Here is a 16,546-nt window from a genome sequence, read left to right as displayed (position 1 = left end):
TGTAAATCTGGCGGGAGCAAAGGACGTTGGGATGGTGAGGGTGGAGCACCATGAGAGGGGTGTGGGACAGGTGGCAGAGAAGGAGTGCCGGGACGGAGCTGGTGGGGCGGGTGCAGAGTCACCCAGCCCAGGTTCACCAGGCAAAGTCATTAGGTTCTAAACAATTGGTTTATTGATCATTACAGAATCCGTCTCTAGTGCTTCCCAATCCCTCCTCTCTCCCCTTCCCTTTTCCCAACCATTAACCCGCCCCCTCTCCCTGCCCCCTTCCCACTCTCAGTCCACAATAGAGACCCAGGTCAGAATCAGGTTTGTCATCACTCACGTATCTCATGATTTTTTTTTGGCAGCAGTACTGTAGAACAAAGAACATGGAATGCAGAGCTTAGAACGTACAGCACAGTACAGGCCCTTCGGCCCACAATGTTGTGCCGACCTTTTAACCCACTCTAAGGTCAATCAAACCCTTCCCTCCCTTTGCCCTCCATTTTTCTTTCATCCATGTGCCTATCTAAGAATCTCTTAAATTTCCCTAATGTATCTGCCTCGACCTCCATCGGAGGCTGAGGGAAGACTGGTAAATGTTTATTAAATTAGTTATGGTGTAGATATAGATAATCAGAGAGATCCTGGCTTAGAACAGCCTTAGTAAGTCCTGTCATCCATTCAGCTGCTGCTGCTCCAGAGCCAACAACAACATTTATCCAACCTTTCATAATAGCTCACACTCTTTAAACTCAGCAGCATCCTTGTGAACTTTGTCTGCACCCATCCAAAGCCTCCACACTCTTCTGTAATGGGCTGACCAGGATTGTACATAATAAACGGTTCATATATCATTCCATGTTTTAAAAAACCGGGACTGTTTGTGTAGAATATTAATAAATTCTTTTAAAAATCCAGATATATCACGTCCATTACCTCCCCCTTATCCACCTTTCCATTTCCATCCACAATCTAGCTCATTAGATTTAACCAGCATGATTTCTCCCTGTCAGAGTTTGTGAAGATAGAACTCTGTGATTTTATAACCATATAACCATATAACAATCACAGCATGGAAACAGGCCATCTCGGCCCTCCTAGTCCGTGCGGAACTCTTAATCTCACCTAGTCCCTGCTACCCGCACTCAGCCCATAACCCTCCACTCCTTTCCTGTCCATATACCTATCCAATTTTACCTTAAATGACACAACTGAACTGGCCTCTACTATTTCTACAGGAAGCTCATTCCACACAGCTATCACTCTTTGAGTAAAGAAATACCCCCTCGTGTTTCCCTTAAACTTCTGCCCCCTAACTCTCAAATCATGTCCTCTAGTTTGAATCTCCCCTACTCTCAATGGAAACAGCCTATTCACGTCAACTCTATCTATCCCTCTCAAAATTTTAAATAACTCGATCAAATCCCCCCTCAACCTTCTACGCTCCAATGAATAGAGACCTAACTTGTTCAACCTTTCCCTGTAACTTAAGTGCTGAAACCCAGGTAACATCCTAGTAAATCGTCTCTGCACTCTCTCTAATTTATTGATATCTTTCCTATAATTCGGTGACCAGAACTGTACACAATATTCTAAATTTGGCCTTACCAATGCCTTGTACAATGCCTTGCCTCACGTTATAATCAGAATCAGGATTTGTATCAGTGAGATAAGTCGTGAAGTTTGTTCTTTTGTGACAGTGGTACAATACATAAAATATACTATAAATTACAATTAAAATATATTTCAATAATTAAATAACTAGTGCAAAAAGAGAGCAAAGATAGTGAGGTAGTGTTCATGGGTTCGTGGACCTTTCAGAAATCTGATGGCGGAGGAGAAGAAGCTGTTCCTGAGATGGTGAGTGTGTGTCTTCAGGCTCCTGTACCTGACGGTTCTGATGAGAAGATGGCGAGGGTCCAGAGATCCTCAGTGATGGATGCCACTCTTTTGAGGCATCACCTTTGAAAGGTGTCCTCGGTGGAGGAGTGACTGGTGCCCACCATGGAACTGGCTGAGTTTACAACTCTTAACAAATACAGATTAGAAGAAATAATTTTCCAAACCCAGTTTTCCAATTTTCCTCGCCTCCATCCGCCAAAAGTGGAATTTCCCGGTAGCCCATTCCCATTCCCGTTCTGACATGTCGCTCCCTGGTCCCCTCTTGAGCCACGACCAGGCCGCTCTCAGGGTGGAGGAGCAGCCCGAGAACCCTCCAAACTGACGGCATGAACATCGATTTCGTTTTCGGTTAAAAAAAATTCTCCGCCTCCCCTCTATTTCGATCTTTTCTCACCTGCCTATCATCTCCTCCTTCTTCCCTTTCTCTCATGGTCCACTCTCCTCTCCTGTCAGATTCCTACTTCTCCAGCCCTTGACTTTTCCACCCACCTATCATCTTCCAGCTATTCTCCTTCCCCTCCCACCCTCACTCGCCACCTTCTTATTCCGTCATCTTCTCCCTTCCTTTCCAGTCCTGGTGGAGGGTCCCGGCCGAAAACATCGACTCTTTGTTCACCTCCACACACGCTGCCCGGCCTGCTGAGACCCTCCAGAATTCCGTGTGCGTTGCTCTGGATTTCCAGCATCCGCAGAATCTCTTGAGTTTATACATTTTCCAACTGGTTTGTTATCACACTCTTAATAAGGAATTGTAGAAGTTTTCAGCCAATTTATTTCAGGATTACTGGCCTATTATTCACTCTCCCACCCACCCCCAACCCCGTTAAATCAAGTACAGTAGCGTAATTGTTAAATTGTGTGAGGTTTGGTACCACTGCCTATCCCCGCAGTCACCACTTGGGGGAGCAGCAATCACAAGGAAAGCGCGCCGGGGTCTACTTTCTGAAAAGGGTTTAGCATTTCTCCGGATATCCTAACAAACTTATACTGGTGTATTGTTGAAAGTATCCTGACTGGCTGCATCATGGCTATTCGAATGCGCAGGAATTTAAGAAGCTGGAGAGAGTGGTGGACTCGGGCCAATCCATCACGGACTCCTCCCTTCTCACCCTCGGGGTATCTGCAGGAGACGCTGCCTCAAAAATGCAGCGTCTATCATCAAAGACCCCCACCCTCCGGGCCAGGCCATCTTCCCACTCCTCCCATTGGGCAGGAGGTACAGGAGGCTGAAGTCCCTCAGGTTCGGGAACAGCCATTCGGCGCAATTCAAATCACTGCAATTCAACAACAGTAAGACCGCTTTGATAATTTCGCACTGAAATAATGTTCGATTTTGTTCTAATTGTGTTTTTTCTTGTAAAACTTACGTATAATTTGTGCTTAATGCATGCTTTCTCGTGAATTTTATGTCTGACGCTCTGAGCCTGTGATGCTGCTACAAGTAAGGTTTCCAATGCTGCTGTGCCGACGCGAGCGTGACAATAAATTCAACTTTCACTTTAACTGTGATGTAGACGGATGAGTCCCAAGAATTCCTCGGGGCAAGGTTCCCTTTACATTTTGTTGGAGAGGGCAGAGCCACGGTTAGCGCAACAGCTCGAGCACCGGAGCTCAGAGATCAATCCCAGTGCAATCTATAAGACGGTCTGTGGTCTCCTCCCACAGTCCAAGGACCTGCCGGTTAATTGGTCGTTATAAATTGCCCTTAAATAGGTGGGGTTGCTCGTCAGGCCAAAGGGTTTGTGTGTTCTATGTTGTATTGCTAAATACATAAATTTTTCGAGCGGTTTAGCTTTCCCACATAATCACCTGTGTGAATTTTCAGTCAGCTGATTCTGTATTATCTCGCAGTTTCTCTGCAGCCTGTGCCATGCCATTGTACCTGTTCATTTCATAGGTTATTCCTTATCACTGTAATGTCTGGTTAACGCTCTAGTCTGAGCTAGTTTTAAAGATCAGCTTTATTTGTCAGGTGCCCAACGAAACACGGAGACACACAGTGAACTGCGTCATTTGCGTCAACGAGGGTGCGCTGGGGGTAGCCGGCAAGGGTCAACATATCGAGCCCACAACTCACCAACCCTAACCCGTACGTCCTTGGAATGTGGGAGGAAACCGGAGCACCCGGTGGAAACCCGCGCGGTCACGGAGACAGTGAATGCCGATCGCTGTAAAGCACTACGCTACAAAGTGGAGCTGTATTTGATTGGGCCATGTTTGGAGTGTGGTTACAGTTCTGGCCACCCGTGACAGGAAGATTGTGGGAGTTTTGGAGAGGAACAGCAGAGGCTCCCTGGATTGTGCATTTTACACCAACAGCTGTACTTCCTTGTCACTTTAGTACAGGACAGCCGCAGCCTTTTGTTCCTTGTCGTATCCTTATTCGTACTTTGTTCTTGTAATGTTTAATAACAGCCATAAGCACCAAGTTTTAACCCTCATTCTTCCCTTCTGAAGAACACCTGGACCAATAGCACCAGCCCCAACAAGTGAAATGCAGAGATATCCTGCGGGATGGAAATTAAACTCATCAAAGACAACAGCGACACTTACTTAAGTCCCAGGAATAATATCTGCAGCCAAATCCATGTCAGGACCAACATGATAAGCATGCAGGGGAAGGAAAACCCAAACCAAGTTGCAAAGTTGATCACATCTCCATTGTTTGGGTAGAGTCTGAAAGCAGAAGAACTTTAGCGTTATACATCTGTGTGGACCTTGTGATGAGATTTGACCCCACTGATCCCACTTAACATGAAGTATCAAAGTTCAAGCAGATTTATTATCAAATTACATATCTGTCACGTTATACTGGCCCGAGGTTCATTTTCTTACAGGCATTCACAGTAGAACAAAGAAGTACATTAGAATCATTGAGAAACTTCATACAAACACTGACAAGCAACCAATGTACAAAATACAAAATGTGCAAATACATATACCTATGTAGAAACAAACTAAACAGATCGAGAGAGAGACAGGGATACATAAAGAGATAGAAAGAGAGACACATACTGTTGTAGAGTCCTTGAAAGTAAGTCCAAAGGTTGTGTTCAGTGATAAGTTCAGAGTTGGGGTGAGTGAAGTTATCCCTACTGGTTCAGGAGCCTGATGGTTGAAGGGCTGAAGGGTAAACTGCTTGTTTGTACATAGACGGAATTGTACAGCAGGAAAACACATCCATGTTGATTATGTTTCCCAGTTGAGCTAGTCCCACCTTCTGGCATTTGGCCCAAACTTCTTCAATCCATGTACTCATCCAGATGGGTTTGAAATGTGGCTGATGTACCAGTCTCAACCATCATTTACAGAATCATAGAGAACTACAACACAGAAATAAGCCCTTCAGCCCATCTAGTCCGTGCCAAACGATTATTCTGCCTAATCACATTGACCTGCACCAGGACGATAGCCCTCCATACCCCTCCCATCCATGTAAACATCCAAACTTCTCTTAAACATTGAAATCAAACTCACATCCACTGGCAGCTCGTTCCTCACTCTCACCAGCTTCTGAGTGAAATCTCCCCTCAAGTTCCCCTTAAATATTTTACCTTTCGCCCATAACCTATGACCTCCCGTTCTAGTCTCACCCAACTTCAGTGGAAAAAGCCTGCTTGCAATTACCCCATCTGTACCCCTCATATTTTTGTATAACTCAATTAAATCTCCCCTCATTGTCCTAGGCTTCAGGAATAAAGTTCTCCATATTCAATCTTTCCCTATAACCCAGCATCTCCAATCCCAGCAACATCCTTGTAAATTTTCTCTGCACTCTCAACCTTACTTGCATCTTTCCTGTAGGTAGGCAACCAAACTCTACACAATACTCTAAATTAGGCCTCATCGAAGCCCCATACAACTTCAACATAACATTTCAATCCCTGTACTCAATACTTTGACTTACAACGGTCCCTCAACACCAGCTCCACAGCAAAGAAAGCCCAGCAGCATCTCTACTTTCTGCGAAGGCTGAGGAAAGTCCATCTCCCACCCCCCATCCTCATCACATTCTACAGGGGTTGTATTGAGAGCATCCTGAGCAGCTGCATCACTGCCTGGTTTGGAAATTGCACCATCTCGGATCGCAAGACTCTGCAGCGGATAGTGAGGTCAGCTGAGAAGATCATCAGGGTCTCTCTTCCCACCATCACGGACATTTACACTACACGCTGCATCCGCAAAGCAAACAGCATTATGAAGGACCCCACGCACCCCTCATACAAACTCTTCTCCCTCCTGCCATCTGGGAAAAGGCTCTGAAGCATTCGGGCTCTCACAACCAGACTATGTAACAGTTTCTTCCCCCAAGCTATCAGACTCCTCAATACCCAGAGCCTGGACTGTCACCTCACTGCCCTATTGTCCTGTTTATTATTTATTGTAATGCCTGCACTGTTTTGTGAACTTTATGCAGTCCTGGGTAGGTCTGTAGTCTAGTGTAGCTTTCTCTGTTTTTTTTTATTACATAGTTCAGTCTAGTTTTTGTACTGTGTCATGTAACACCATGGTCCTGAAAAACGTTGTCTCATTTTTACTATGCACTGTACCAGCGGTTATGGTCGAAATGACAAAGAAGTAACTTGACTTGACAATGTGCCAAAAGCTTTATTTATGACCCCATCTACCCACGAAGCCACATTCAACGATTATGGATGTATAATTCCAGATCCGTTTGTTCCTCAGTGCCCTCCCACTCCCTGTCTACGTCTACACTGGTCTGAGCTCCACATTAGTCTGGAAGCCACAGCAGCTTCCTGAGGAGGTCGAGGCATGCAAGGTTTCTGACAACTTTATACATTTACCAGACCCCTCCACTGATGAGGATCCCTACCACCCATCCCTCAATCTCTTTGACCCACTGCCACCAGGAAGGAGGTACAGGAGCATCAGGACTGGGACTGTCAGACTGGGTAACAGCTTCTTCCCCCAGGCTGTGAGACTAATGAATACCCTGCCACCACTGAGGTTTCATCACCAGGACAGTGAACTTGTCTGCGTTTAACCTGCGACCTGGAACTACAAGACAGCAGTGGAAACCGCCGCACAATGTCCCATCCTTCAAAGCCCCATCAAAACGTATCCCTTGTCAAAGGAGCCACCTGGTTCGAGGAGAAGTTACTAAGCTAGAGAGAGCAGGAGCGATTTGCCAGGATGTTGCCTGGACTCAGGCACCAGAGTTACAAAGAGAGGCTGTGTACACTAGGACGCGAACACGGGGAAATCTGCAGATGCTGGAAATTCAAACAACAACACACATAAAATGCTGGTGGAACGCAGCCAGGCAGCATCTATAGGGAGAAGAACTGTCGACGTTTCGGGCCGAGACCCTTTGTCAGGACTAACTGAAAAAAAGAGATAGTGAAAGATTTGATAGTGGGAGGGGGAGGGGGAGATCTGAAAGTGGGAACTGGCTGAACCCTGATGAAGGTTCTCCTCTCCATAGATGCTGCCTGACCTCCTCGGGTGTTTTGTGTCTGTTGCTCAGACAGTGATTGGGAGTTGGGTACGCAGGGTGGTAGATCTTTGGATGGTCGTAACAGGACTCACTCGTCAATCTGGCCCTTCATGATGAGGTTGGGGGTGGTCCCGGTGAGAGTGGCCGTGCCCCCGATACTGGCTGCATAGCAGACAGACAGGTTCATTCCCTTCGACAGCTTCAGGTGCCTCTGCAACTTCTCCGCTGCTCTGCTGTCTTCCTCGGCCATGTCCTCCGGCAGCTGGACGTGTCCGTTGGCTGGATGGTGAACAACAAGGAGTTTTACGTTCAAAGCAAAGTCACTGATAAACTATACCTGAACAAAGTTCAAATTCAGTTCTCATTCAACCGGCTAAACAAACCGGTGTTCCTCCAGGCCAAGGTGCAGAACACAGAGCACACAGCACACGGGGCGGGGAGTCGGCCAGAGACCTCCTCGTCTGGAGGAGGCTGGAAGCTGTTGAGGCTTTCGTCACAAGGATACGAGCACGTCCAGGTGTGCAGTGGCTCTCAGGAGGCTTCTGGGACCTGAAGGCAGTGCAGAGAGTGTCCTGGACAGAGATGGTGGGGTTTTAATGTTCATCACCAATAGCCTGGCTTGGTCCAAACACGTGGCCAAGAAACCTCACTGAGCTCCAAACCTTCCTCAGGAGGCTAAAGAAGTTCTCAATGTCCCTGCCAGTGCACAATTGAAAGCATCCTATCTGGATGATCACAGCTTGGAAGGACAACTGCTCTGCCTGAGACTGCATCTCAGAACGTCACGGAAACCAGCCTCCACTCCATCAACTCTGTCTGCACTTCTCACTGCCTCAGTAAAGCAGCTAGTGTAATCAAAGACCACCCCCACCCCCCACCACCACCCTGGGATGTTCTCTCTTCTCCCCTCTCCCATTGGGCAGAAAGTTCAAAAGTCTGAAAGCACATCCCACTAACGAAGGGCCTGAACTGAGCTGCACTGTCCTATGTCCTGTGTCCTGTGTCCTGTGTTCTGTGTCCTGTGTCCTGTGTCCTGTGTCCTGTGTCCTGTGTCCTGTGTTCTGTGTCCTGTGTCCTGTGTCCTGTGTCCTGTGTCCTGTGTCCTGTGTCCTGTGTCCTGTGTTCTATGTCCTGTGTCCTGTGTCCTATGTCCTGTGTCCTGTGTTCTGTGTCCTGTGTCCTGTGTCCTATGTCCTGTGTCCTGTGTTCTGTGTCCTGTGTCCTGTGTCCTATGTCCTGTGTCCTGTGTCCTGTGTCCTGTGTCCTGTGTCCTGTGTCCTATGTCCTGTGTCCTGTGTCCTGTGTCCTGTGTCCTATGTCCTATGTCCTGTGTCCTGTGTCCTATGTCCTGTGTCCTGTGTTCTGTGTCCTGTGTCCTGTGTCCTATGTCCTGTGTCCTGTGTCCTGTGTCCTGTGTTCTATGTCCTATGTCCTGTGTCCTGTGTCCTGTGTCCTGTGTTCTGTGTCCTGTGTCCTGTGTCCTATGTCCTGTGTCCTGTGTCCTGTGTCCTGTGTCCTGTGTTCTGTGTCCTGTGTCCTGTGTCCTGTGTCCTGTGTTCTATGTCCTGTGTCCTATGTTCTGTGTCCTGTGTCCTGTGTCCTATGTTCTATGTCCTGTGTCCTGTGTCCTGTGTTCTATGTCCTGTGTCCTGTGTCCTATGTCCTATGTCCTGTGTCCTGTGTCCTGTGTCCTATGTGATATCATCCCAGTGAACCTTCATCTGAAATTTGCCATCACCTCCACCACTGTGCAATGTGAGAGCAGATCTCAGACTGTCCTGAAGAGAAGGTTTCTACACAAGTTGAACAAAATATTTTTGCTCCCTAGACACAAACAGCGCCTTTCATTCTATGTTTCAAATAAAGCTAATCTTTAACCTTTATTATTAAAATGGAAGCATATGTGGGAGGGTGGGTTAAATTGATCTTCAAAGGTCGTTACAACATTATGGGCCGAAGGGCCTGTACAGCGCTGTAATATTCTAAAAGACACCAGGGCTCCACCCACTGCCTTGGCTGGCAAGAGCCCCGACATGGAACATGGGCTATTTAAAGTTTGTTGTAGACATTGAAAAGCAATCCAGTTTTACAAGGTTAGATCTCCCCTGGGGAAAACACGGGGTAATGAAAAACCAGCCCAGCAAAAGGAGTTGGAGAATGGCATTGCTCTGTGGGCTAGTCTAGATTCAGTGGGCTGAACAGCCTCTTCCCACGTTGCCAGGATGTACAGTTTGGTGTGGCAAATAAACTGCTCCTGTTTCCTTACGTTTCTCAGTGGTGTCCCTGTCTTCATCCGTGCCATCTATTGTCTGGAGTTTCTCGGGGACCTTGGTGACAGAGTCGCCAGTTTTTGTCTCCTTAGCCGCCACCACCATCTGGTTTGTGTACACGTCTTCCAGCTCGATCTGTTCAGACTTGGCCATGTTGAGCTGGTCCAACACGGCCTGGGCGATGGGCACCATCATGGCGGTGGTTGCCGTGTTACTGATCCACATGGAGAGGAAGGCGGTCGTGCCCATGAACCCCATCATCAGCCTGCAGTGGGTGGGAGAGACAAGCATGGAACAGGGCAGGACAGGACAGAAACAGCGGCCCACAATGCTGCGCTGAAACAAACCCCATCATCAGCCTGCAGTGGGTGGGAGAGACAAGCATAGAACAGGACAGGACAGGACAGAAACAGCGGCCCACAATGGTGTGCTGAAACAAACCCCATCAGCAGCCTGCACCACAACATACGTTAGGGTCACTCTAGCGCCTGTAACCCTGCTGGACCACCACCACCGCCACCCCCTCCATCATGTCAGCATTTCCTGAGCGCTTTGCTCGTCCCCTGGTTGGCAGGGATGAATGGAGGGCACTATGGAACAGGAGGAGGAGAGGGGCATCAAGGCTGTGCCAACCACACCAACCAACCTCTTTCAAACCTTTTCAGCCTCTCTCGACCCTGCTCCTCCTTAAATGCTTCTCTGAGCCCCACTAAATGGCTCAGCATAATTATTGCTTTAATACCCCCTCCCCCTCGTGAAAAATTGTGGATCACTCTGCTGGTTATAGAAATGTAGGTAGTTGTTGTTGAAAGGAGAATCTGAACGGAAGGGGATGAACTGTCTGAGACTTCATCAGGACTGGAAAGGAGGGGAGGGGGGAGAACAAGCTGGCAGGTGATAGGAGGGACCAGCTGAGGGGATGTGAGTGGGAGGGGGAGGGAGGTGACTGGTGGAAAAGGTAAAGGGCTGAAGAAGGAGAAATCTGGTAGAAGAGCAGAGAGGACCATGGGCGTGGACCCAGAGGGAGGTGATGGGCAGGTGAGGAGAAGAGGAGGGGTGAGAAGGGAAGTGGAATGGGGATTGGAAGGACATCCCTTCAGAATGGAGATGAGGAGGAATTTGTTTAGCCAGAGACTGGTGAATCTGTGGAATTCATTGCCACAGACGGCTGTGGAGGTTGTCACTGGGTACATTTAAAGTGAAGGCTGATAGGTTCTTCATTAATCAGGGTGTCAAAGGTTACAGGGAGAAGGCAGGAAGATGGGTTTGAGAGAAGTAATAAATCAGTCGTGATCAAATGGCAGAGCAGACAAATGGGCTGAATGGCCTCATTCTCCTATGTCTATGGCCTCATGGACAAAGAGAGAAATAGGGAAGAGAGAAATCACTAATCGTTGGAGAAATGGATGTTCCTGCCACCAGGTTGGAGGCTATGCAGATGGAATATCAGGTGTTGCTCCTCCAAACTCACTGTGGCAGTAGAGGCCATGGAGTGAGATGTTAGAATGGGAATGGGAAGAGCATGTTGATACTTGTCCCCCAGAACCTCTGCTGGATGATGGGATCAGATTGGCTCTTTGAGTTCTTCCCAGACCAGGATTTGGAACCGCACCTGGTCAGCAATAAAACCACCAGGCAGCTCGGGGGGCTAAAGCAAACAGAGCTGACCAATGCCCACCTCGGGACAGTAAGCCAATAGATAATGGAACCTTACAGGGACGGCCTGACTCCGACTATCAGTAGCACCCTGAGTGCGATGCGCTTGTGCAGATTCCAATACTCCACTGCGATCGCCACCACCAGACCTCCAACCAGCAACATGTTGGTGTCCTTCAGATACTGCTTACACACCTGGAACAAAGTATATGTCTTTAGATGCTGGTTGAACTCCTAGAACACAGAAGACATTCCAGCTGCTGCCTGAGCACCTGGAACACAAAGCACATTGTTGTAGAACATTCTGGATACTGCCTGAATAGCCAGAATACTAACGACTTTCCAGGAACCTGTCTGAACGCCTCTGTTGTATCTGCCTCCACCACCACCCGGGCAGAACATCCCAGTCATCCGTCGCTCTGTGCAAATAAAAACCTTTTCCTACACTCAATGTTTTAGGAACAGCTTCTTCCTATCAGCTGTCAGATCTTGGGACAGTTCACGAGCCCGTGTTCATTACCTTGTAATTTCTCATTTGCACTCTATACTTAATTGTGTAACTGGTAATAACTTTTATGTATTGTGCTGTACTGTGGCCCCCAAACAACAAATTTCATGCTGTACATCAGTAACAATAAATGTGATTTTTATTTGGCCGTTTCAGACATACCCTTCTAATAAACAGTCTCTGAACTGAAAAACTGTCTCTGTTTTCATCTCCGCGGATGCTAACTGACCTGTCGAATCTTCTCAGCAGTCTGTTGTTTTTATTTCAGATTTCTGTATTTTTTCTGAATTGGAATCAGGTTTATCAACACTTACAAACATCATGAAATTTGCTGTTTTGTGGCAGCAATACACTGTAATACATTAAAAATTACTATAAATTATGATAAAAATATATTTTAAAATAAGTAGTCAAAAAGACAGACAAAAAGTAGTGAGGTAGAGTTCATGGGTTCATTGTTCATTCAGAAATCTGATGGTGCAGGTGAGGAAGCTGCTCCTGAATTGTCGAGTGTGTGGCTTCAGGCTCCTGTATCTCCTCCCTGATGGTAGCAATGAAAAGAGGGCATCTCCTGGGTGACAGGCATCCTTAATGATGGATGCTGCATTTTTGAGGCATCGTTGTTTGAAGATATTGTTGATGCTGGGGGTGGCTGGTACCTTTGATGGAGCGGGCTGAGTTTACAACTTTCTGCAGCTTTATAGACAATAGACAATAGGTGCAGGAGTAGGCTATTCAGCCCTTCTAGCCAGCACCACCATTCACTGTGATCATGGCTGATCGTACACAATCAGTACCCCGTTCCTGCCCTCTCCCCATACCCCTTGACCCCGCTATCTAGAAGAGCTCTATCTAACTCTCTCTTGAATGCATCCAGAGACTTGGCCTCCACTGCCTTCTGGGGCAGAGCATTCCACATAACCACCACTCTCTGGATGAAAATGTTTTTCCGCATCTCTGTTCTAAATGGCCTACCCCTTATTCTTAAACTGTGGCCTCTAGTTCTGGACTCACCCATCAGCGGGAACATGCTTCCTGCCTCCAGCGTGTCCAATCCCTTAATAATCTTATATGTCTCAATCAGATCCCCTCTCTTCCTTCTAAATTCCAGTGTATCACTGTAAATTCCATGCTTTCTCCGATCCTGTGCAACGGCCCCTCCACACCAGATGGTGTTGTAGCCATTTAGAACGCTCTCCACGGGTACATCGGTAGAAATTTGCCAGAGCCTTTGGTGACAGACCAAGTCACCTCAAATTCCTAACGATATACAGCCAGTGGTGTGCTTTCTTCATGATTGTATCAGGGTGTTGGGCCAGGATAGATCTGCAGACATGTTAAGCTTTTGTTTTAGTAACTGCATTGGTGTGTGTGTCTGTGTGCGTGGTGTGTGAGATGAGGAAGAACTGCTTTTCCCAGACAATGGTGAATCTGTGGATTCTCTGCCCAATGAAGCAGTGGAGGCTACCTCAGTAAATATACTTAAGACAAGGTTGGAAAATTTTTTGATAGTAGTGGAAGTTAGGCTTATAGTGTAAAGGCAGGTAGGTGGAGATGAGTCCACAGCCAAAGGATTTCTCTGCTGTGTTAGTTTTGATCAATAAAGAAGAGTTCTCTCCTGTGTTGGGCTTGGTGAATGGAGAAGTGTTCTCTTCTGTGTTGGGCTTGGGAAAAGTAGGAGTGATATCTGCTGTGTTGGGCTTGGGACATAGAGAAACGTTCTCTGCTGTGCTGGGCTTGGGTAATAGGGAAGAGTTGTCTCTTGTGTTAGGCTTGGGAAACGTAGGGAAACGTTGTCTCTTGTGTTGGGCTTGGGAAATAGAGAAGAATTCTCTCCTGTGCTGGGCTTTGTGAATAGAGAAGAGTTGTCACCTGTGTTGGGCTTGGGAGATTCAGAAGAGTTGTCTCTTGTGTTGGGCCTCAGAAATAGGGAAGAGTTGTCTCCTATGTTGGTCTTCATCAATAGTGAAGATTTCTCTCCTGTGTTGGGCTTGGGAAATAGAGAAGAGTTTTCTCCAGTGTTGGGCTTGCTGAATGGAGAAGAGTTGTCTCCTGTGTTGGTTTTGATCAATAGAGAAGAATTCTCTCCTGTGTTAGGGCTTGGTGAATGGAGCATATTGTCTTCTCTGTTGGGCTTGGGATATAGGGAAGAGTTGTCTCCTGTGTTGGATTTGCTGGATAGAGAAGAGTTGTCTACTGTGTTTGGATTGGGGAAAAGGAGTAGAGTTCTCTCCTCTGTTGCGCTTGGGAAACGTAGGGGAGTTGTCTGCTGTGTTGGGTTTGGGAAATCGAGAAGGGTTCTCTGCTGTGATGGGCTTCAGAAATAGAGAATAATTCTCTCCTGTGTTGGGCTTTGTGAATAGAGAAGGGTTGACTCCTGTGTTGGGCTGGGAAAGAGTTGTCTCCTGGATTGGGCTTGTGAAATAGGGAAGAGTTGTCTCCTGGATTGGGCTTGGGGAAATAGAGAAGAGTTCTCTCCTCTGTTGGGTTTGCTGAATAGAGAGGCGTTGTCTCTTGTGTAGGTCTTGATCAATAAAGAACTGTTCTCTCCTGTGTTGGGCTTGGGAAATCGAGAAGATTTGTCTCCTCTGTTAGGCTTGGGAAAAAGAGAGGATGAATAGAGAAGAATTGTCTCTTGTGTTGTGCTTGGGAAATGGAGAAGAATTCTCTCCTGTGTTGGGCTTTGTGAATAGAGAAGAGTTGTCACCTGTGTTGGGCTTGGGAGATTCAGAAGAGTTGTCTCTTGTATTGGGCTTCAGAAATAGGGAAGAGTTGTCTCCTATGTTGGTCTTCATCAATAGAGAAGATTTCTCTCCTGTGTTGGGCTTGGGAAAAAGTGAAGAGTGTTCTCCGGTGTTGGGCTTGCTGAATGGTGAAGGGTTGTCTCCTGTGTTGGTTTTGATCAATAGAGAAGAATTCTCTCCTGTGTTTGGGCTTGGTGAATGGAGCATATTGTCTCCTCTGTTGGGCTTGGGATATAGGGAAGAGTTGTCTCCTGTGTTGGATTTGCTGAATAGAGAAGAGTAGTCTCCTGTGTTTGGATTGGGAAAAGGAGAAGAGTTGTCTCCTCAGTTGGGCTTGTCAAATAGGGTATAGTTGTCTCCCATGTTGGGTTTGCTGAATAGAGAAGAGTTCTCTCCTGTGTTGGGCTTGATGAATGGAGAAATGTTGTCTTCTGTGTTGGCCTTAGGAAATACAGAAGAGTTGTCTCTGGTGCTCGTCTATGGAAATAGAGTAGAGTTGTCTCCTGTCTTGGGCTTAGGAAAGTGAGAAGCGTAGACTCCTTTATTTGGCTTGAGAAAAAGAAAAGAATTCTCTCCTGTCTTGGGCTTTTTGAATAGAGAAGAGTTCTCTCCTCTGTTGGGCTTGGGAAACATAGGGGAGTTGTCTGCTGTGTTGGGTTTGGGAAATCGAGAAGGGTTCTCTGCTGAGATGGGCTTCAGAAATACAGAAGAATTCTCTCCTGTGTTGGGCTTTGTGAATAGAGAAGAGTTGACTCCTGTGTTGGGCTTGATCAATGTAGGAGAGTTCTCTCCTGTGTTTGTATTGGGAAATAGGGAGGAGTTGTCTCCTGTGTTGTCTTGATCATTAGAGTAGAGTTTTCTCCTCTGTTGGGCTTGGGAAACATAGGGGAGTTGTCTGCTGTGTTGGGTTTGGGAAATCGAGAAGGGTTAATGCTGATATGGGCTTCAGAAATACAGAAGAATTCTCTCCTGTGTTGGGCTTTGTGAATAGAGAAGAGTTGACTCCTGTGTTGGGCTTGATCAATGTAGGAGAGTTCTCTCCTGTGTTTGTATTGGGAAATAGGGAGGAGCTGTCTCCTGTGTTGTTCTTGAGAACTGCGGCATATTGTTGCCTGTGTTGGCAATGGGAAATCGAGAAGAGTTGTATCCTCTGTTAAGCTTGGGAAAAAGAAAAGAGTTGTCTCCTGTGTTGTCTTGATCAATAGAGTAGAGTTTTCTCCTCCATTGGGCTTGGGAAACATAGGGGAGTTGTCTGCTGTGTTGGGTTTGGGAAATCAAGAAGGGTTCTCTGCTGTGGTTGGCTTCAGCAATACAGAAGAATTCTCTCCTGTGTTGGGCTTTGTGAATAGAGAAGAGTTGACTCCTGTGTTGGGCTGGGAAAGAGTTGTCTCCTGGATTGGGCTTGTGAAATAGGGAAGAGTTGTCTCCTGGATTAGGCTTGGGGAAATAGAGAAGAGTTCTCTCCTCTCTTGGGTTTGCTGAATAGAGGCGTTGTCTCCTGTGTTGGTCTTGATCAATAAAGAACTGTTCTCTCCTCTGTTGGGCTTGGAAAACATAGGCGAGTTGTCTGCTGTTTTGGTTTTGGGAAATAGAGAAGTGTTCTCTGCTCTGTTGGTCTTGATCAAAAGAGGACAGGTCTCTCCTGTGTTCGGCTTGGTGAATGGAGCATATAATCTCCTTTGTTGGGCTTGGGAAATCGAGAAGATTTGTCTCCTCTGTTAGGCTTGGGAAAAAGAGTGGATGAATAGAGAAGAATTGTCTCTTGTGTTGTGCTTGGGAAATAGAGAAGAATACTCTCCTGTGTTGGGCTTTGTGAATAGAGAAGAGTTGTCACCTGTGTTGGGCTTGGGAGATTCAGAAGAGTTGTCTCTTGTATTGGGCTTCAGAAATAGGGAAGAGTTGTCTCCTATGTTGGTCTTCATCAATAGAGAAGATTTCTCTCCTGTGTTGGGCTTGGGAAAAAGTGAAGAGTGTTCTCCGGTGTTGGGCTTGCTGAATGGTGAAGGGTTGTCTCCTGTGTTGG

The 16,546-nt window shown here is 46.9% G+C and overlaps 1 protein-coding gene across 1 annotated transcript in view; it reads right to left on the bottom strand.

The window, feature by feature from the left end:
- Nucleotides 1-16,546, bottom strand: part of LOC132396161 (Na(+)/citrate cotransporter-like) — a 59,093-nt gene that overhangs the window by 18,461 nt on the left and 24,086 nt on the right. Inside the window, exons 3-6 of the mRNA XM_059973703.1 lie at nt 11,330-11,466; nt 9,612-9,880; nt 7,438-7,624; nt 4,441-4,563 (exon numbers count right to left, since the gene is read on the bottom strand). Of these exons, the coding sequence (XP_059829686.1) occupies nt 4,441-4,563; nt 7,438-7,624; nt 9,612-9,880; nt 11,330-11,466 (716 nt within the window). The remainder of the gene's footprint in view (nt 1-4,440; nt 4,564-7,437; nt 7,625-9,611; nt 9,881-11,329; nt 11,467-16,546) is intronic.

This window comes from Hypanus sabinus, chromosome 6 (assembly GCF_030144855.1).
Source record: "Hypanus sabinus isolate sHypSab1 chromosome 6, sHypSab1.hap1, whole genome shotgun sequence".
Taxonomy (NCBI): domain Eukaryota; kingdom Metazoa; phylum Chordata; class Chondrichthyes; order Myliobatiformes; family Dasyatidae; genus Hypanus; species Hypanus sabinus.
Note: the sequence above shows the minus strand (reverse complement) of the source record. Positions and strands in the feature narration are given on the sequence as shown.